The sequence below is a fragment of the Lepidochelys kempii genome, chromosome 21 (assembly GCF_965140265.1).
Source record: "Lepidochelys kempii isolate rLepKem1 chromosome 21, rLepKem1.hap2, whole genome shotgun sequence".
NCBI classification, from domain to species: domain Eukaryota; kingdom Metazoa; phylum Chordata; order Testudines; family Cheloniidae; genus Lepidochelys; species Lepidochelys kempii.
Genome location: NC_133276.1, coordinates 12,966,544 through 12,987,448, shown reverse-complemented (window position 1 = coordinate 12,987,448; position 20,905 = coordinate 12,966,544). Strand labels below are relative to the sequence as shown.

General features: G+C 45.6%; 1 protein-coding gene across 3 annotated transcripts; it reads right to left on the bottom strand.

The window, feature by feature from the left end:
* Nucleotides 1–3,660: 3,660 nt before the first annotated feature.
* Nucleotides 3,661–17,206, bottom strand: KCNA2 (potassium voltage-gated channel subfamily A member 2). Of its 3 annotated transcripts, none has more exons than XM_073319912.1 (2): nucleotides 16,114–17,206; nucleotides 3,661–15,623 (listed from the first exon to the last, which is right to left on the bottom strand). In XM_073319912.1, exon 2 carries the CDS (start codon nucleotides 15,293–15,295, stop codon nucleotides 13,796–13,798), a length of 1,500 nt encoding a protein of 499 aa, XP_073176013.1. In that variant the 5' UTR covers nucleotides 15,296–15,623; nucleotides 16,114–17,206; the 3' UTR covers nucleotides 3,661–13,795. The 3 variants fall into 3 exon arrangements, with proteins under 3 accessions (XP_073176013.1, XP_073176014.1, XP_073176015.1); XM_073319913.1 differs by having other exon boundaries at nucleotides 3,661–15,458; XM_073319914.1 differs by having other exon boundaries at nucleotides 3,661–15,455.
* Between the last annotated feature and the right edge of the window lie 3,699 nt (nucleotides 17,207–20,905).

The window sequence follows — 20,905 nt, the reverse complement described above, 5'->3', positions numbered from 1 at the left end:
TCCTCTGTGACCTTGAGCAAGTTACTTATGCCCAGATTTTTAAAGGTAGCTTGGTGCCTAACTCCCATTGATTTCAACAGGAGCACCCACAAAGTTGGCGCCTATCATAGAATCGTAGAATATCAGGGTTGGAAGGGACCTCAGGAGGTCGTCTAGTCCCACCCCCTGCTCAAAGCAGGACCAATCCCCAATCTATGCTCTGATATATATTATCTGAGGATCTGGTCCATTGGCTTCAGACTTCTAAAATGGTGAATGGGTTGCATTTCTGCCTGGTTATAAAATATCACTTATTCTCCACAATGGAAAACTCTCCAAGGCACTAGGGATTCTTACTGGGTGGACCCTGACTGATTCCTTGACTCCTCACAGTGCTGTGGATATGCACAAAGATTTTGCCAAGTGTCTACAATTTGGAGTGGCCTCTTAAAGAGGCCTGATTTTTAGAGGGCAGGTGTCCAATGCTTTCTCTAAACCAGGGCCCTTCTTGGCAGCTGAAGCTGGGCACTCTTCATGAGGCGTTTTTGGATATCTTGGCCACTGCAAGTCAGTTGTCTCCCATTGCACATAAGTACTCAGGACAGCTGACTGAGCCAGCCATCAATGAACAAACGACACTACTAACAAGTTCAATACCACCCTGACCTAGCAATCTGTCCTCCTGGTACACCTGACTTAGCACCACCTGGAATGGGGATTACAGAAACTAAAGAGAAGGGGAAAGAAAGTGGCCAGAATGTTGGCATGAGGTCCCAGTAGAACCAGCCCATGGGCCTGGGCTCTGATGATCTGAAACCTGTTGGAGCCAATGGTTCTTTCCATTAGCTTCGGATGGCTTTGGATCAGCCCTTTGGAAAGGTGAGGGGCATGGTGGGATATTCCCTGAGCTGTGAAGGGTGGCTGTTGGGGAAGCCTCCATATTTAAGTCCTTTGAGGTGGTGCCACCATGAAAGGAAAATGAAACATAGGTGGCCTTAATGGCATTTTTACTGTATCCCGTACAATACTGCTGCTGCAAAGATTGCTCCCAAGGTTCACGGCAACATCACTAGCAAAAATAAATAAAGGTCCCCACCCCTTTGTCATTAGCATCCGGCCATTTGTGGTAGTCAGTAACCAGTGGAGCTATTGCTTAGCACATTTGGCTTGATCCATTCACCAGCCCGGTTTTTCCCACAGGGGCATGTGAGCAACCTCCCACCAGAAACTGAAGGGATTATGTGCAGAACTGGATGCCAACGTATCCTTTAGGCTGAAACCTTTGATTTATGCCCAGATGTTTTTCGAAGAGCTTGGGGCCAGATTTTCAAGCGCTCAGCACCCACAAATCCAGGCCAGATTTTCAAAAGAGGTCAGCTTGTTTTGTGACCCCATTTTCAAAGGAACTCAGCACCCAAAGTGTTGAGCTCATCTGCAAATGTGGCCCCCCGTTGTGGAGACCGAGTCCTTCTGAAAAGTATAGCCAAAAGGGTGTGGGTCATTCTAGACAGCACTGGTTATAGCTCACTGTTGAGCATATCAGTAACACTCCTGGGTCAGCCAGAGGTACTTCGGAACAGAGGAAGGACTAAGCTAAACCCCCCTGTGTCATTTCAGATCCAAATGCAAACTTTGCAGTGTGCCATCTCTGCTGTTCCCTCCACTAGCTAATCATGCTGCTTTCACAGAGCATCCATGCTCTGCTGGGGGCGGGAACAAGGGAATAAGCTTTAGGAGCGCCAGGCTCATCAAGACATATTTACATGACTTTGTAGACTGCAGATGCTGTGAAGGATATGGGCCAGTCGAATTTATCTGTCTAAACACAGGCGCTCTGAGGTCAGATAGATAAATAGGGCAACATTCTCTTCTCTGATCTAATAGTAATTGGCATTTATATAGACAAGAACAAGTTCAACGTGCTTTACAACCATTAACAAATTAACCCTCGTCATGCCCTTGTGCAGTAGGTCGTTGCTATTTTACAGATGAGGAACTTGAGGCACCGAGGAGGTAAGGCCGATATTTTCAGAAGTGGCCCCTAATTTGGGTGCTTGGAGACACCTAAGGCCTGGGGCTGAGCTGCCCTCGCTGTTTGTTTGTTGCAGTGGTGGGTGGTTGAATCGTCACCTTTGAAAAGTGAGACTTGGGTTTCAGGCACCCAAAAGTGGAGGTGGTAACCCACCATTGAATGTGTGTTACAGGTCCCCTACATGCCAATCCAGAGAGGATGAGAGTTGTTACAGTCTCTAGCTATAAAGGTCTGGGCTTTCTTAGCTCATGCTTTAAACTCTGGAGGTCCCCGGTTCAACCCTGGTGTGTCAGCCAAGATGGCAGCCATCACGTAAGTTACAGAGGCCCCTTAAATGAGAGGTTATTTGAAAACATTTGGGTCGTAGGTCCAGATCCTCAAAGGCATTTAGATGCCAAACTCCCAATGATTTCAATGGGAGTTAGGTGCCTAAACACCTTTGATCTGGGCCTACCTCCTTAAGACATTCTTTATTGGTTCCTTCTGTGCTGGACACATTGCATCACTCCCATAACTTCATTTAAACACAGGCTTATGTGTCTTTTAATTTTTTATTTAATCTGTTATTGAGCAGCTCCCCAGAATGACGGCAGATGTCAAATATAAATCAGTTCTAAGTACAAAAGTTAAAGCCAGGTGCATTGCAGTTCTGGTAGGATCCCCGTGGAGGGTGCTAGATTGCAGCAGGCAGATATTTATACAGACCAGTTACTCTAACAGCCCAGTGATTGGTTTCCAGCTTTTGAAACTGGAGAGTCGAAAAGGTCAATAAATCTTGATGCAATCTGATCTCTCTCTCCCTCTCTCCCTCTCTCTGGTAAAATGGAAATAGTCTATTAGCATGTTGTCAATGTCACCTACAGTTCGGAAGGGATTTATTCCTCTGCACTGTGCAATATATCCCGAAGAAAGCACAGCATCATCATGCATTAACACTGGGTCCTACGGGCATCTTGTTCTCTCGTAGGAAGGAATCGGTAACAGGTTGTTATAGATAGTACGGATTTGGTTTTGTTTGCACAGCATTGCAAACGATACATCATTTGACTTTGCTTATCCAGTTACATGCTTTGGATGATGATTCTTTTCAACATCTTCCTTGTTGTGTGGCTGCCTCTTTTAAAATATTTCACAACAGAACCTAACCCTTTTTAACCAGGCAGAGTGACCTAATGGCTAGAGGACTTGAGTGCGATGCAGCAGTCTTGGGTTCTCTTCCCATCTCTGCCACAGACCTGCCGTGTAAAATTGGGTGAGACATTTTGCTTCTGTTTCCCCTCCCCTGGTCTTTGTGTCTTGTTCATTTAGACTGTGAGGCCCAAATCCTCAAATGTATTTAGGTGCCTCCCAGGGAGTTAGGCACCTTTGAGGATTTGGACCTAAGCTCTTTGAGAGAGAGACTCTCTGCCTCTTACTCTATGCCTGTGCAGTGCTTTGCACAATGGGGCAGTGATCTCAGTTCAAGCTTCCAAGTACCACTGTAATGCAAGTAATAAGGAATTCTTCTGAAGAATTGGAAGACCGTGCTATGAGGGTTTTGAGAATTAGCAAGTAAGTAAATCATTTTAAAAAATCAACCCCACGACAGCCAAAAAAAAAAAAAAATGGTAGAGTCAGTTTCTTTTGACAAGTATAATTTATTTGCAATTATTTATATGAATACTTTCCGGCATATTGGTAGATGTACCACAGTATATTTTGCAAAATTAATAGTAGTACTCTGTACTTATATCATCCTTTCCATCCAACGAGCTCAGAATGCTTTCCAAAGATGGGTTAAATATCATTATCTCTCTGTTACTCCGGGGGAAACTGAGGCACAGAGTGGTGAAGTGATTTGACTAAGGTCACGCAGCAAGTCAGTAGCAGACTCAGAAACTGAATCCAGGATTCTTGACTTCCAGCCCTGTGGACTAACCATTAGAAACACTGCCACCTTTGGGAGCTTAATGAGTTCTGACCTCATCGCTGCACTCTGCTTCCACGGTGAAGTATTGGCTTAGAAGTATGGGGGATCTACGGGTTTATTTAGGTGAGAATTGACAGGTTAGGGGATTAGCAATGTGACAATTAACACAGTTCAACTGTGCCCTTCAAGTAAAATTGTAGGAGAATGAATTTTGGGGGGCAATGGAAAAGGGTTTAGACACCAAGAGCTGGTGCAAATCAGCATAGCTCCATTGATTTCAGAGGAACTAAGCCAATTGTCACTATAGGCACTGCCAGACTGGATCAGATCTGAGGTCCATCATCTTATCCCTGACAGTGGCCAGCTTCAGGGGGAGGCTTAAGATCCTCACTGTAGACAGATGTGTGATAATCTGCCACCTACATCGTCTGTCCCGATCTCTACTAGGTAGAGATTGGCTTAAACCCTGAAGCATGGATCATTCGACCCCCCCTTTTTTTTTTCCAGTAGGGATCAGCTATTTCCAAGCTGTTATGCAGCAGGGGGCAATAATGCTCGATTGACATCCTGTAAACTGAGTTTGTTATAGTTTTTTTAATGAGACAAGCTTACATTCTTCAGTGAATTAATCTAAACTTCCCATGGACACTAGGAAAAAATAGTTCTCAGCCTTGTGATCCTATTAGAAGACATTATAGGGGGACCGGCAAGCACTCCGTTTATTTTCCCATAGACAGCTCATCGCTAGCACAGTAATCTGCTCATTTCTCAAATGTTCTTCCCATTCCTCGGGCCAGTATTTTAGAATAAAATGTGATACTCTCTGCAAAGTTCCCAGGCATTCTTGTTATCTGTCTAAGATGTGGTTTCTTCTAGGGGCGAGATCAAGCATGTCAGAACACACACCCCATTTAAAGAGAACACTCAGTGACTTCATACTAACTCCTGGCCTGGGGGGGACTTGCTCAAGAGAGCCAGTGTGTGCCTATGGTTAGGGTGGTGATATAGGAAGCAGAAAAACATAGGTTCAATTCCCCTAGTGTTGTGAGTTACTGCCCCTTTGTGCCTCTCTCTTCCTTTACATGTCTTGCCCATTAAGACTGAAAGCTATTTGGAGCAGAGACTGTCTCGCACTAATTCTGTGATAAGAGTCAGGAGCCCAAATTTCAAGGGAATTTGGGGATTCGACCTCATTAGGATCTTTTGAAAACTCCAGCATACATATCTGTACAGAGCCTGATGCAATGCGGGTGAGATCTCAACTGGGACCCATAGATTCCACTGTAATACAAATAAATAATATCCTTGCAATATCCCCATGCAGCGAAGTAACATTATTTCTCCTTGGGGTTCTTTCTAACAGGCAACTCAGCATTTGTACTAAGATACCTATGGTGTATGATGACAATACAATGCAGCCACCTTAGTTGAAATTTTCAAAGACACAGTTGCCTCGTTCCTTAGATTTACATGATTATAACCCTTTGGAGGGAATCAGCAAAATGCCCAGATCATACAGTATATCATCCTTATGCATAGTCTGAATATTTAATTAATGTAAGTCACTTCCATCATTTGCAGGAGTATGCAGCAGGCCACTGCAGGAAAGTTTCTGATGGGAGAAAATCCTATTTTTAGGGGGTGGAGATTTTTCTCTTTTAGCATTCAAATGCATAGAAAATGACAAGTCTGTCCAAAATTTATTTGCTTTTCTTTGTTTTCCACACAGAACCGATGCCAAAATAAATCCTCAATACTATACATATTTTTTCTTAATTGGTGCTGATATTTACAAAATTTATGATACTCTATGAAGAATAAATTATGTACATCCAGGATAAACCAGACAGCAAATGTTCATTCAGAATATGTATTTACACAGATATGTATATCTATATACAAATGTCCCACCTTATTGACTTCGGATTTCTCAGCTAACAGTGTCCAGTCACCGCTGAGAACGCCAGCCAGTCGTCAATAAGAATGATACTGTCTATACACACTGTGCAATTCAGATACAGCTGGTGTCTAAAATGTTGTCTAGCAAACACATGGTTAAATGAGTTGGAATTCCCATGAGCCCTCCTTCCACAGTTTATAGGCCTCTCTCCATTATTGGTCCCATTTCTCCAGTAACCATGGAGACAAAAGGTTCAGTTCCAGCATCATTATTACATGGTCTTTCTTGGATTTCCTCTTCGTATTGATTCTCTCAAATTAGGCAACACATGCTTATTTGAGCCAATACCTATCTTTTTTTTTTAGCTTCTAGCAATGATTAGTAATATGACATTGTAAGACATTTGCAAAGTCTCAGGCAATGGGAAGCAGGTGTAATTGCAGTTCTTACACTTGGTAAAAAAACAAACAAACATACAAATCTTGAAAGAATATGCAGTTCCCATATATATTTATACACACAGAGACCCTGGAAAGAAACCGTTGTCACATTGCAACATTCAACATCCTGTAGAAGCCAAAACATACCCAGGAAGAGAAACATGAACTAAGGAATTTATCTGCTGCCACCTTTACATGGGCTGTGGACCAGATGCTCAACTGATGTAAATTGGTGTAACTCCAATGGCCCCAATTTGCATTAGCTCAGGTTCTGACCCAAAGTCCTAAGATGTGATCCTGCCAAGATCTCAGCACCTGCAGCTACCCTTTCTAGCAATAGGAATTGAGGGTGTCCAGCCAGCATCACGCAGGGCTGAATGCCAAGATCGTGACTGCAGCTGGAAGATTTTAGAAATGGTCTGATGCAGAGAGAGAGCTGGCAGGCGATTATAGTGGTAGAATGTGGCCATTGTGCTGAACTTCACAAAGGACCCTGAGCAGGGCATGGGAGGGGAGCAGCATTTCAGCTTAAGACCAAAAGGAGTGTAAGGTTTGCTCCCAAGAATTGGTATAAAAAAGAATTGAGAGCTAGGTGTTCCCATTAGGGGATTGTCAGCTGTCTGGGGCAGGAACTGTGTCTGTGATATTTGCTTAGACAGTGCCTAGTGGAATGGGGCCCTGATCCCTGCTTGGGGTCCCTAGACACTACCACAGCAGAAATGAATAGCCGCAACAACAACCACTTGCAAAAGGGAGGAGAGGAGCTCTGACAACAGGAAGAGTTCTTGGCTCTGGGGAAGAGATTAGCATGCACAACAAGGTGTGTGAGAAACGAGCCGTCTCTCGCTCATGCAGAGCCTTAAGATCCATGGTGAATACTAGGCCTAAACTTAGGGATCTGTGCCAGCCACTCTTCATTGCTCTTGGCCTCTTTCCCCACTGGCAGCATGGCCAATTGGTCCTCTACTGAGCACAGACACTGAACACACCCCGTTGAGGGGATGGAGGACAAGGGGAGGTAATTAACTCTGCTCTGAGCAGCAGTAGGAACTGGAGTGATGGTCAGTGGGAAATTCACAGGATCCCGAGGAGAATGCACTCCATAGAGTTACTCCTCCCCAGCTCCAAATATGTGGGGTCCATGCCGTAGTCCACATTCTTAGGTACATGCATCCACCCCTGAGTTCTGCTCCATCTCTCCCTGATGTGAGGGGTCAGGGGAAGGAAGCATGGGGGTCCTTCTTCATGGGGCTGTGGGACCTATAAGACATTCAAACCTTCCAGGGTTGAAATTCATAATTGTAGGAAATCACATGCCCTGCATCTGATAAATCCTGTAACCCACAGTCATATCTACCTATGGATACTTTCCCCTAGCAGCTATAATAATTTGATTCAGCTGATGCATCTTGCATCACAAAAAAATCCCTCAGATCATTGCTTTGGCTTCATCTGCATAGTAACATAGATACTAGCGATGGGCCCAAGCCATGGGTTGGCGATCTCGCAAAGTTTCAGGGGGATTGGGGGATTTCTTCCCTCCACTAGAGAGAGAGAAGGAACAGCTGTAAAGCTGAACTCCAAATGTCCTCATTAGTCAAGAGGGAAAGGTGTCTGATTCAACCCATTTCAAATTTGGATCTAGATCTGTTTCTCAGTTTGGACCCACCTCTAACTGTATTGCGAACTCCAGAAAGTCTAGGAGATTTTGGCAGTAATTTCAGTGGCTGACCTAGGAACCACCTGGTCGCAAAGCAAGACCCTTCCTGAAATACTTCCTCCTCTGTCTTCTTCTCTCCTTCTGTGTATTTATGTACAAATATGCTTATATTTATACACCCACAGGCTACACTCTCATAACACCATTCTTAGGATCTTTTTCTTGATATAGCATAGAGTTTGAGTAGGCTTTGGAAAAAGACATAAAACTAGGTGCAGAGATAAGTATTTCTGATAAAGCCTGTACTCACAGTACTATTTACATAGATATTTCTTTCCTATCAGCTATGATTTGATGGAAATTCACCAGTTCCTCAGCCTAATGTGATTGCCCTTTGAGCAAATGCTATTTTTTTAAGGCATTAAAGAGAGAGAGATTTTATATGTTGACTAGCAATCTGCGCATCAGGGTTAGGTGTTAGAAAGTGACCTGTGTTCTAATCCCGGCTCTGACGCTGCCTCTCTCTGTGGCCTTGGACAAATCATGAGGGTCCTAAGTGCCACAGTTAGGGGTGCCTGATGTGAGATGCCGTGGCCTGATTTCCATTTCCTGTGGACATCAAAGAGAGTTCTCGATGCTTGGTAGCTCTGAAAATCAGGCCTGAAGTCTCTCGAACTAAGATCAGATGCCACTTTTGAACACGTCTTCCAGGTCACAAAAGAGAGTCAGAAACAAAGCTAGGAACAGTACCTAGATCCCTGAGCTCTAGGCTCAAGCCTCACTGAAGTCAATAGGAGTGTAATCTCTTTATGTCGGGGCTACATTTGGCCCCTTCTGTTTGCCATAGCCCCCTGGTCATGAGGACACTGTTCCCAGTGAGCCCGCTGCGAACTCTTAAAGCTCCCAGAGCAGGTTGCCTCAGGCATTCTTGTATGTCCTTGACATCGGGCATGTTTTCAAATTCTGCGCCATTGCCAAGGCAGTCTACCCAGAGCAAGTCATTAGCCACATCTATTCCTTCCTGCCTTCAGGTGCATTGAGCCAGGTGGTAATAATTTTAGTCTGGCTCAAGGCAATGGAAGGGATTAAGCCATCACTCCTGGCTTCAGTGAGCATTATTTTAAAGTTCACCAAACTCCTGGGAAACTCAGAATATTTGGGGGAAGGGCATTGATTAGAGCTTGTTAACTGAAGGTTTGGGCAGATCTGTATTTTATCTCAAGTGGTTCGTCCGTCCAGAGAGAAAGACAGACAATGATAGCCGTGGCTAAGTGTAAGAACAGTGCTGTACTCTCTGTTGTGATATCCCTTACGCAAAATACGCCAGCACACTACAGCAACGGCCCAAAACACTGGAGGTAAACCAACCACTGGACCAGTTCCTGGTGTTCCCTACTCACCTAGGATGATATTTACCCCTGGGCAAAGGATCAGCATGAGACCTCTAACCCACCTAAGCCCTTAAGATAAGGTGCTGTACAGGCCTTGTAATGGTCTTCTACATGAGGGGAGAAGGTCACCCAATGCGCTTATAAAAATCATTAAGGACCAAAAGAGCAGTCCAGAAGGAGGCAGGGTAGTCCAGTGGCTTGGGCACTTGCTGGTATTCAAGAGATCTGGGTTCATGTCCAAGTTCTACCACAGATTGACTGGGTGAGTCATTTAGGGTACAATTTTTAAAAGTGGCTAAGTGATTCAGGACCCTAAGTCTTATTGAAAGCCAATGGGATTGAGGCACTTTTAAAAATTTTACCCAAAGTTTTATTGAAAGTTAGAGTCTTGGGCACTTTTGTTTTACCCACAGTCTCTCTGTGTGTCAGTTCCTCCACCACAGATGTCCTGTGTGGCTTTGGGCAAGTCACTGAGGCCCAGATCTGCAAAGGTATTTAGGCACCTAAAAGGTATGTCTAAACTGCACAGCAAACCCAGGTTCTGACTCAGGTTTGAGCTCAAACCCCCCTTCGGTCTTCACGCAAATCAGTCTGACTCTGGTCACCAAGCACTCAGAACCCAGGTCCTAGGACCCTGCTGGGGGCAGGGGGGCAGGGGAGGGTCAGAGCTTGAGTCTTGCTGTGCCTCAGGTCCAAGCCCTGTCATTTTGTAGTGTGGATGCAGCACAAGCCACAGACTTGAGTCAGAAGGCCTGCGTAGTGCAGTATAGATGAGTCAGCATGGCTGTGAGACCCTAGTTCAGCAATTATAAACCCAGGTTTACAGTGCAGTGGGGACACTCAAGCACAGGCTTGGAAACACCAAGTCCACAAGCCTGGGTCCCATAGACCTGGTTTACAATGGAGTATAGACGTACCCAAAGATACAGATGTCAATGGGAGTTAGGTGCCTAGGCACTTTTGAAAATCCCCCCAGATGGCGAGATCTCTAGGTGCCGAAATACCTTTAAAATCTGGCCCTTAGTCTCACTCTGCCTCAGTTTCCCATCTGTACAATGGGATTAATACACTGTCCTACCTCACAGGGGTGCTGTAAGGGTAAATACATTAAAGTCTATGAGGTACTCAGATTCTACAGTGGTGGGGACAGACCGATTTAGGCTGGCTGGCCTCACTGGGAATTTGTACTGAGAAGCAAGTGGCGCTGGTTTAGGACCATCGCTGTGGAATGTGATGGGATTATTCTTTTAATAAGATTTATTGCTTTAGATAGTTTTATATTTTTAGAGGTAAAAATGATTGTGTTTAAATGAACAAGACAAAAAATGCATTTCTGTTGTTCATTACTTGCACCCGTGAAGCCAGAGAATTGAGATCCCTTATTAAAAAAATACCCCCGAATCGATCGTGTTGCGCCAGGCACTGGCCACTGAAGGGCAGTGGAGCTGAAAGCGCTTTGCACCTTGCAGGAGTTAGGCCCTTTTGCCCTAACTGAAGAAAGTTCTGTAGTACCAATCCTATTGGGCCTGAGTCAATCTTCTCTTCCTTGCACGGGTGTAAATCAGTAGTTACTTCATTTGGACCAGTGGCATGACACTGGTGTAAGAGAGAGGAGAATCGGGACCATAGCAAGATTTGGGAACCATTGCTGAAGGCTATGGTAGTACCAGTATTTTATCAAGGATATTAGAAATAATCCCTTCTCTCATGACAGCTTATGAAAACGACGATAGGTAGAAATCTATTTGCCTGATCCAAAGTGCACTGAAGTCAATGGGAGTCTAAGGCCCCGATTCAGCGTACCACTTAGCGTGTGCTTAAGTTTAAGCACGTCCTTAAAGGCTGTCCTAGCCCGAGGCCTAAAAACAGTAAATAATTGCTGGTTTCAGAGTTCTACTGACCAGCTAGCTAGCGGCTGAGATCTGCGCTACAGATCTTGCAGCTGGGCATTCTCTGATGCCTTGGCACATGTACGAAAAGAAGATTGCCTCTGTTGGATGGTTTATCAAACAATGGTGAATTTCCTTTCTCTCCTGCCACAGTTCAGATTGTCAGCTACACTTCTGGACATGGAAACTATGGGAACATGGGAAGTAAATAAGCATGTGCATGGGGCAGGGAACAGGTCAATATAATCCACTTGAAACATTCGTGGGAGCAATGGGAGGCTCCCAGCTATTCTGGAATAAAACTGGGATTGTAAAGGGAAGGGGGCAAGCCCTGAGTTCTTTATTCAGGCAGAACTTCCATTGCAATCAATGGAGTCGGGGGAAGTTGCGGACTTGAAGACTGAGTCAATACAGAAGAAGTGCTCCAGGTTCTGAGGAATCGCTGGACCAGTCTTTAAATCCAGCCCCACCTTCACCCCTGCGCAAAGCAGGTGCACCACATTTGGCCTGTGGATCTGAACTGTTGAGCAGTCCTTTTGCGGACTCTCTGCACAGAGGCGAGTTTCCCATGCTCTGGGGAAAGTCCCATTGATTTCAAGGGAAGCTTCATCCTGGGAGGGGATGGCAAGGTGCAGCTCAAAGCGAAGTTCTGCTTTAGGCCGAGAGGGCCGCATGCCCTCTGTGAGCCAAAACACAGCACAGGCCAGCTGACGTTGCAGCAAAGTTAGGGCCCGGGTGCATTTTCAAAAGGTGTGCTAGAAGGTGGCGCTTGAGAATAATGGGAAACTCTTGCCCCACTGATTGAAAGCAAGGGACCATCTGGGAAGCAGGCTGGATCCCACCTTCAATGACACCCATGTAATCTCATTGACTTCAGTGCGTGCCAGCGAGGGCAGAGCTCGGACCATTCTGCCCAAGAGCTGCAGGCTGTTTGGGATATTGTTTCAGAGCAGAGGTCAGCCTCAGGGCAATAGTTTTCCACTACTAACCTGAACTCCTATATCCTGTATTACACCTAGTCATACCCAAGCCAGCTCCTCTGCTGGTGTTGCTTAGCACTGTCACTCCATTGAAGCTCGTTTACACCAGCAGAGGATCTGGCCCATAAATTGCCTTGTGCCAGTATTATATTGCATAAGCTCAGCGAACATTTGAATGGATATCACATATATATTACATACATCAAGCCCAATCCTCTGCTGGCGTCAATTGCTGTGGTTCTGATAAAGCCAATTCACAGCAGCTGAGGATCTGTCCCTACCTTTCTATATACAACATGATAATATATAATGAAGCTGATGGTGGCAGAATAGTAGAGTCAGGAGGTCTTTAACGTACAATGCCACCTGTCCTTTGTACCATCTCTGGTCAGCCGTGGAATTCTGCTTGTGACACCAAGATTAATTACTAGTTCCTCCCCACGTGATGAGCATGGATGCTTAACTTTCAGCTCACCTTCCTTCACATGCACAATTCTTTGCTCCGTTTCAGTGAATACCAGGAAGCTTTGCCTTGCGTCTCAAATTTAGTCGGCCCCTGCCTTGCCGTAATCCAGCCTTGTTTTTCTTTTCACTTCCATGAATCTCCTTCAAGTAATCGGAGAATCTATAAACACTATAAACATGAATACTGTATAGTCTACTGAGAAAAAATATCTTTGTATGTGTATTCAATATTAAGATTCATGCAACACATATCCATGCAGCAGTACTGTATTACTGATTAAATTTCACTGCAGTATAAATATATTATAGGCCACAGCATAGTTTGCTCCAATATGCTAAAAAAGGATGCTTTTTAAACTCATCTTGAATGTGTCAGTGGATGTGTCTTTGGTGACCCTGGAGATAGTGAAGATGGAAGGTGTCATCGGAAAAAAAAAACCAAATAAAAAGCGGGCTCTTGATTTGTTTATGTCCCTTCCTATCACCGGCATAGAAAATTTGAGACTTAATAAATAGTGTTCTGTCATGCTAATTGTCTCTCCCCTAGGTCTCACACTGACATACTGCAGTGGATGAAACCATTGCAGCATGCAGCGTTTTCAGTTATGAAACACAAGCCTGCATGATGTATTCTTGCTTGGCATTTCCGAGGCAGAAATCTGAGCCATAAAGTAATTTGGACGCCGGGATGTATGTTCCTTTAATTAAACTATGCATTACCTTTCCATTATGAATCCATACGCTTGGAAGCTAGATGTGTGCTATTTCCTTGGGATATATTTTGTATGTGTCGAGTGCAGTGAAACACTTTTTCTGCTTGACATTTGTGGGGACTGTCGTTTACATGAGGTTTCTTGAATGACTTTTTTGTTCAATATCCCTGGGACTGCAAGAGATATAATTTTGTTTTGAATGCCTACATGCTCCATGTCTTTGGAAACCCATACACCTGTGATGTAAAAAAACAATTTTTGCATGAAAGCTTATTCGGTGTCTAAATAAGTTTAGAAAGTCACTTACACAACTATTGCTTCCCATGCAGAACCAAATGCACGCTGCAGAACATACGGTATTAACTACAATGCAGGGTATTATGCAATAGCTGTAAGTGTTCCACTTCAGCTTTAAATATGGTGACAGGTTTTAAGGACTACACATCAGTTAGCATTTTGGTGATATTAACGTAGTTTGTGTTAGCCAGGGTGCAATTGGCTGTCTTCAGGTTCTCCTCTCTAAAGTCCTCATTACTATTGTTTACACCTTCCGGTATCTCCATATAATCAGACTTGCTGACAGTGGAGGCACTCCTGCTTTTCTTTAGGTCAGGGGAAGATGGGATCTTTGGGCAGCTGGTCACTTGCAAATATTGGGCTTGCTCCTCTCCTTCCGTCTCGCGGTGGTAGAAGTAGTTGAAGTTGGACACTATGACTGGCACTGGTAAGGCAATCGTTAATACACCGGCAATGGCACATAAGGAGCCCACTATTTTCCCCCCGATGGTCGTAGGGACCATGTCTCCATAGCCAACTGTGGTCATGGAAACCACTGCCCACCAGAACGCGTCTGGGATGCTGGGAAACTGAGACTCGCTCTCATCCGCCTCTGCGAAGTAGACAGCGCTGGAGAAGAGGATGACGCCAATGAAGAGGAAAAATATCAAGAGGCCTAGTTCCCTCATGCTGGCCTTGAGGGTCTGCCCCAGGATCTGCAGCCCTTTAGAGTGCCTGGACAGTTTGAAGATCCTAAAAACCCTCACCAAGCGGATGACTCGAAGGATGGCCAGAGACATGGCCTGTTGGCCTTGCTGGCCGTCCTCTGGTTTCTCAGCCAGTTCGGTCCCTAGAGTGATGAAGTACGGGATGATAGCTACAATGTCAATAATGTTCATGATGTTGGTAAAAAACCCAGCCTTGCTGGGGCAGGCAAAAAACCTTACCAAGAACTCGAAGGAGAACCAAATGATGCAAAGTGTCTCTACTATAAAGAAAGGGTCTGTGAAAGAGGTCGACTGCTGATAGCTCATGGTACTGTTGGAGTAGGGGTGATGGCTCATCCCACCACCATGTAGGTCTTCGTTCTCATCCCGAAAAACGGGCAGTGTTTCCAGGCAAAAGCTCACGATGGAGATTAGAATCACCATGACAGAGACAATAGCTATAATCCTGGCAGGCCCCGAGCTTTCTGGATACTCAAAAAGCAGCCACACTTGTCTCTGAAACTCATTCTCCGGTAAAGGCCTTTCTTCTTCCTTAATGTATCCTTCATCCTCTCGGAACATCTCCATGGCTTCTTCCCCGAGTTCATAAAACCTGATCTCCTCCGAGAAGATGTCTAAGGGCACGTTGACAGGCCTCCTTAACCTGCCCCCCGATTGGTAGTAGTACAAAATAGCATCGAAGCTGGGTCTGTTTCGGTCAAAGAAATACTCATTCCGGAGAGGATCGAAATATCTCATTCTCTTTTTAGGGTCTCCTAGCAAGGTCTCTGGAAACTGAGCTAGCGTCTTTAGTTGCGTTTCAAACCGCAGCCCTGAGATGTTAATGACCACCCTCTCGCAGCATTCATGATCAGTTTCAGGGTTATAGGTGTCCTGAGGATGACCTGCCAAAGCTGCTGCTTCATCCGTGGGGTCTCCAGTAGCAACTGTCATATTTAGGTTTAAAAGCAATCCTTAAACTAAACTCTTCCGGATGCCCGGTGCTGGGATCAGGTTCAGGGGAAGGCTACTCTCCTGGGAAAGGACAAGTTCGTAGGTTTGGAAGTGGCTCATGAAAATGCGGAGGGATGATCGGGGGGAGAAATATTTTAGCCTGCTGAGAAAGAGAGAGACGAAATAAAGTTGTGTGTATTAGGAACCTGTGCCTGGCAGAATATATAGCATATTCCTCAGCTGATTTTAATTTGCCTTCTTGGTGCAGAGTTTGAAAACTCCAGTCCCAATATCTGGTGATGATGAAAAAGCACTTGAGGAAAACTTTCTAATGAAAACGAGGGAAACATTTGCATTGGCAAAACCAAACTTTTTTTAAAAACTACGAGAAAAAAACACTGAATTCTTTTCTATTAAAGGGACTCAACTCTGGATGCCAGTGAAAATGAATATGATATCAAATAGATTCTGCTCATGCACTTAACGGTTAGAAATCAACCATGCAATAGCAGGCAATTCAGTGTTAACCTAAAGGAGCACATTAATGTCTCCAACTTAAAGTTAAACACATTCGCAGTTCTTTTGCACTGGAAATAAAATTGCAAGCCAACATGCTTCCCTATGATAATTTTTCTCTCTCTCTTTAGGCTTTACAGACAAATGGTTTGGTTTATTTTTTTGTGGCTAGTTAATTTGCAAACACCTGTGCTAGCTGACAGTTTGACTACTGCATTTCCTATCCTCAAGATTTTTTCTGTGGCTCCTCTCCCCTCCTTCTTTGCAAACGACCTCTGCGTACAGAAAACAAATCGCATTACCTGGAGAAGCAAATCTCAGTGTCTCTTAGTGACACAGATTAATTGACTCTGGGGAAATCCTAGAGAGAAATACAGGCTTCCAAGATCCCCATAAGTTCCTCTCTTCAAAGTTCAAAATAATGGTGAGTCATCGTAGGAAGGGTGGCGGGGAGGGTTAGCTCTCCAGAATGTGCAGGTTAGGTCTGGTAATGGGGTGGGATTGGACAGGCAAAGGAGGAAAAGCCTCTTGATGGCCGTTGCAGCTCTTTACTTCAGGGCAGATGAGTGTCTGTCTGAAGCTTTCTCTATGATGGTGGAAAGATGCTAAGCTCAGCAAAAAACCTGATGTCCCCAGTGTCCTCAGGAGGTGTGGCGTTGCCTGGAAAAAACAGCAGTACGGTAAAGAGCTGGTGGGTGCTTTAAAGCGGCATCTGCAAAAGACCCAGTTCCTAGAGGCAGCCCTCTTCCTCCTGCACACTGTTTTATAATTCCTCACTGCCCCGTATGGCAACAAGAGAGAGGGGCAGAGAGCACCGGTGGCCACCCGAAAACACAGAGCTGCATCTCTGTCTGTCGCACGCGCGGTGGCCCCTAGCACAGGGCGAAAGCCACCCTGCCCGTGGGAATTGGCGCTGGGGATCGCGGCTGCAGCCTGGTGCTGGGCACTGCGCAGTGTGATCTCGATCTCCTTTCTCCTCACCAATGCAAACAGCAGACCATGCCCCCTGCCATGCTCAGCTCCTGTACCACTGCGCCAGGCTCGCGGTCATGCCGCACATCCGAGTTGCCTTGGGATGAAGCCTGCTCCCTGACTCCCATGCACTAGCGGCTTTGCAGGGGGTTCCGTTGACAGCTGGGGGGGGATGCTCAGCATCATCTCCTGAGCCTGGCTCTCCAAACAGCCCACAAAAAGCCCCAGGTGAGCTCAACTTCTGCGGCCAGAAACTGTCACTGAGACTTTCATGCCCGAGTCCCCGGCACAACATGGTGTCATCAGGTTCCCTGCATCTAACTTGGTCAAAACCAGACCATCTCAGGCAGCTGGGCCGTTTCTTCGGAGGCTGGCGTTTCTTAGTGCAGAGGAGTCCAACCAACCATTTTCCCTCCGAAAGAGAGACTCTCTAACGTCCTTTCTTCAGCTGCAGACAGCCGCCTGGCTTGCCTACTTTGAGCCAGGATTTCAGAACTAGGTAGGGGGAGTCAGGTGGAATCAAACCCTTAGCTCTCAGTCTCCGAGGCAGCGATTTCTGCCTGCTCCTGGGCAATTATGCCTCTTGTTCTGCCTCTTCATTGTCAACCTTGGAGGTTCTGCTCCAGATCCCCCTTTTGTTTGAAATCTCCCAATTTCCTTCAAATTCTCCTCACCCTTCTCCTTACACACGAGAGGAAATAGTACAACCCTGACAAGGCTTGCAGCATTCAACGGCTTCACTTAACCCTTTTTTAACAGGCCCAAATTAGGGAAGGTTAAAATGTATCCCTTTTTTTTTTTTCTTCTTCCTCTCCTTACATTCCTCCCTGCAGTGACTCTTTGGGAGAATCTGACCCTCTCAGCCACTCACGAGAATCTTTTTTTTTAAAAAGCCATGAACGGCGTATTTAGTGCTGCAAAACCGACAAGCATCTGATTGGACCCAATTTCCTCTGCAAGACAAAACAAACCAACCTTGATCATTTTTTTACATAATTATTTTTCCTCTGTCCATTCAAACAAACAAACAAACAAACAAAAACCCAACAACCAAGGTTAATTTAGCAGCAGAAATATTGTTCTAGCATGCTGATTTATATTTCACTGTCTTTCTATATCAAAACAACCACAGCTAGTGCAAACCAGGTGTTGCTATGGTGTCATCTGATCTTTGCATTTTTCAGATCCCACCTCCCCTCCCCTTTTCTCTGGACTGTTTTATGATTTCAGGCATCCCTGGACCATCTAAGGTTAGAAGCAAGCGTGGGGGAGGGGGGGAGAGCCCCATCCTTTGGCCTATTTCATGCTCATTTTGGTTTTTAGGGGTGGGTTGTTTCTTTCTCTTTTTGCAAAAAGCACCCAGGTTAGTTGCATGCACAGACCTCATTCAAAATCAAGCTCACTGCAGGCATGTGAGCCGGTCCACACATTTCAGAGTGCTTAGCGTGATTTCGGAGGACAGAGGGAAGACCGCATGCATTGAGGAAAAGGCTGTGTTTGCTTAACCCTTTTCACTCGAAATATAAAGCATCCGTTCTCACAGTTTGTGGTAAACCTCTGGTTAACAGCGTTGGGCGGGGGGGGGAGGCAACGACTTACAATTGGTTCTGCAGTCAGGCATGCAGCGCATACATAAGGAGCTGTCTGCACTAGGGTACCACTCCTTACCTGGGAAAGGTAACTTAAAGGGGACACTGCTGGAGGGGTGGGGGGCAGGAAATAGATGGCAAAAACTGCTTCTGACAATGAACCACCTAACACAGAAAAGCTTCAACGTTAATATTCATATGATTAACATCAGATTTTTTTTCCTGCTCTCCAAAGTGGAGACCCATGTTTCATCCACTGGGAAATAATAAAACCCTTTGCTTTATGATGTTACTGAAACCTATAACTCAGCTCCTTGGCCATATAACAGTCTGCATCTGCCTGATTAAGATTTGAAGGGTGAAGAATAACCAGCTACCCCTAACTTCAGGAAGGGAAACGTGTTAGGGTGATCAAAATCAGGAGGAAATATAGGGCCAGATTCTGCCATCCTTCATTGTGACTAGCACTGGGGTGAAGGGCAGCGTGTCTAATGGTTAGAACACTGTCCTAGGAGACCTGAGTCCTAGTCCCAGCGCTGGGAGTGATTTGCTGAACAGGGTTGATGAGAGTAGGGAAAGCCACATGAAAGATAAGGGGCCAGGCTTTATTTTAAGGGACATTTTAGGGAAACACCACTTCCCTGAGCAGATCCTGGGTTTTTTCTCTCAATTGTACATTTCTACTGCCCTCAGATATACCATGCAATGATTATAAGCTTCAATGTAATGTTTCAAATGGTACTAATGATCAATGTTAAAACAAGTCAATACATCATCAAAGAAGGGATGGGTGATCACTCTAAGTGATAAATCAATGAAATAAAGGACAGTCCCCTACAATAAGAGATGGGTGGTCCCCCTACATGAGAGTGGGGGGAAATGGGGACAATTGTACTGGGGACCCGAGCTCAGGGGGGCCCCTCAGAACGTCTGTGTAATAAAGGGAAATGGGAAGGAGTGGGGTCCCACGAACATGATGTACCGGGGCCCCACATTTCTCTCAATGCCCTGGCTGTGATGCCTTAGGAAAATCACTTCACATCTGTCTAGTCTATTTAGACTGCAAGGTCTGGAGGGGAAGAACTAACCCTTCCGGTGAATTGCCACTATGGGACCCTGAACTTGGGACCTCTCTTGTAGTTCTACTAATAGAACTACTAATCATTCTACCGTAGAGCCTCGGAGCCCTTGACCTAGACCTAGACCCCACTGGGCTAGGCGCTGTACAAACACAGAATAAACAGACGGTCCCTGCCACAAAGAGCTCACAAGCTACGCAGAAGACAAAAGCCAACAGGTGAATACAACATGCAGAAGAAAATAAGGCCACAGCATTGGTCAGCATGCTCGTCACTGGCTTAACCGCTGCTGAGTTTTGTGTAAGCATCACAGCAAAAGAGAGTTTTAAGGAGGGCAATGAAGTGGTTTTGCGGATGTTTATGGGACGGGCCGCCCAAGCGTGAGAGGCAGCAGGGGAGAAAACATGAAGGGGTTTGTTTGAAAATTGAACAAGTGGACAATGGAAGCTGGTATCATCGGCTGATCAGAGCTGGGAGCTGACATGTGGGTAGTGAATGAGAGATGACAGGTTGGGTGGGGATGGGCCTTGAAGGGTCTTGAAAATGAAGACAAGCAGGTGATGTGCGGCGATCTGAGATCCTTGTACTGAATAACACCTCAGTGCTGAGGAAGGCAGTAGGGCTCATCCTAGTGCAGAACATCATTCGTCACAAGCGACAGGATCAAACTTGGAGCCCGTGCGAAGATTCCAGGACAAATGTGCCACCTGTCAGGAGCGAAGGCGCCCGAATCGATCTCGAAGAAAATAAGTGTCAGAGAACCGCAAAAAAGAAAAGGCATCCCAAGCGAACCTTGAACGCCACTGAGGAGAGTATAATATTAAATATTATTAAAGCATGCCAGGCTAATAAGCACATTAAGAGCCGTCAACCCTTGTCCCCTCCAGCACTCTATGGAACGAGGGAAATGGAGAACATGGTCTCAGGGATCCCATATGCAATTATTGTCCCAGCGAGGAGCAGGGCTGACCAATGACAGAATATTTCTAAAGCATCTTATATGTGAAGATGTGCTATACAGCAGTGCTATCTGGGCAAGGTTGTTCTCCAGCGTAAGAAGTCAGTTGGAGTGGTGGACTTTAATGGGCTTTGACTCAGGCCCTAAATGCGAGTTGAGGAGAGGCTTTGGCCCAAGGGAGGTTAGACGCTTGGCAGGCTTCCCTGCAAAGGGGAAATAAATCAGAAGCTCCTATGTCAGCCCTAACATTCAACAGCACCCAGTAAAAAGCGCCAGGGCTTGAGCAGAGAATGGGCGTGTTCGGTGAGACATGGGCTTAAATGGAATCCATGTCACACCAAGGGGGTGCTATACTCGCCATCCCCCTCGACCACCCTCCTACTGTTAAGCAAGAGAAACTTGGTGACTGTGCCCTGCCTCTCTCATCCACCCAGGATGGGGGTTCACCTGTACTTGCCCTGTTATGTACAGCACCCTGCACCCACGCTCGGGAGGA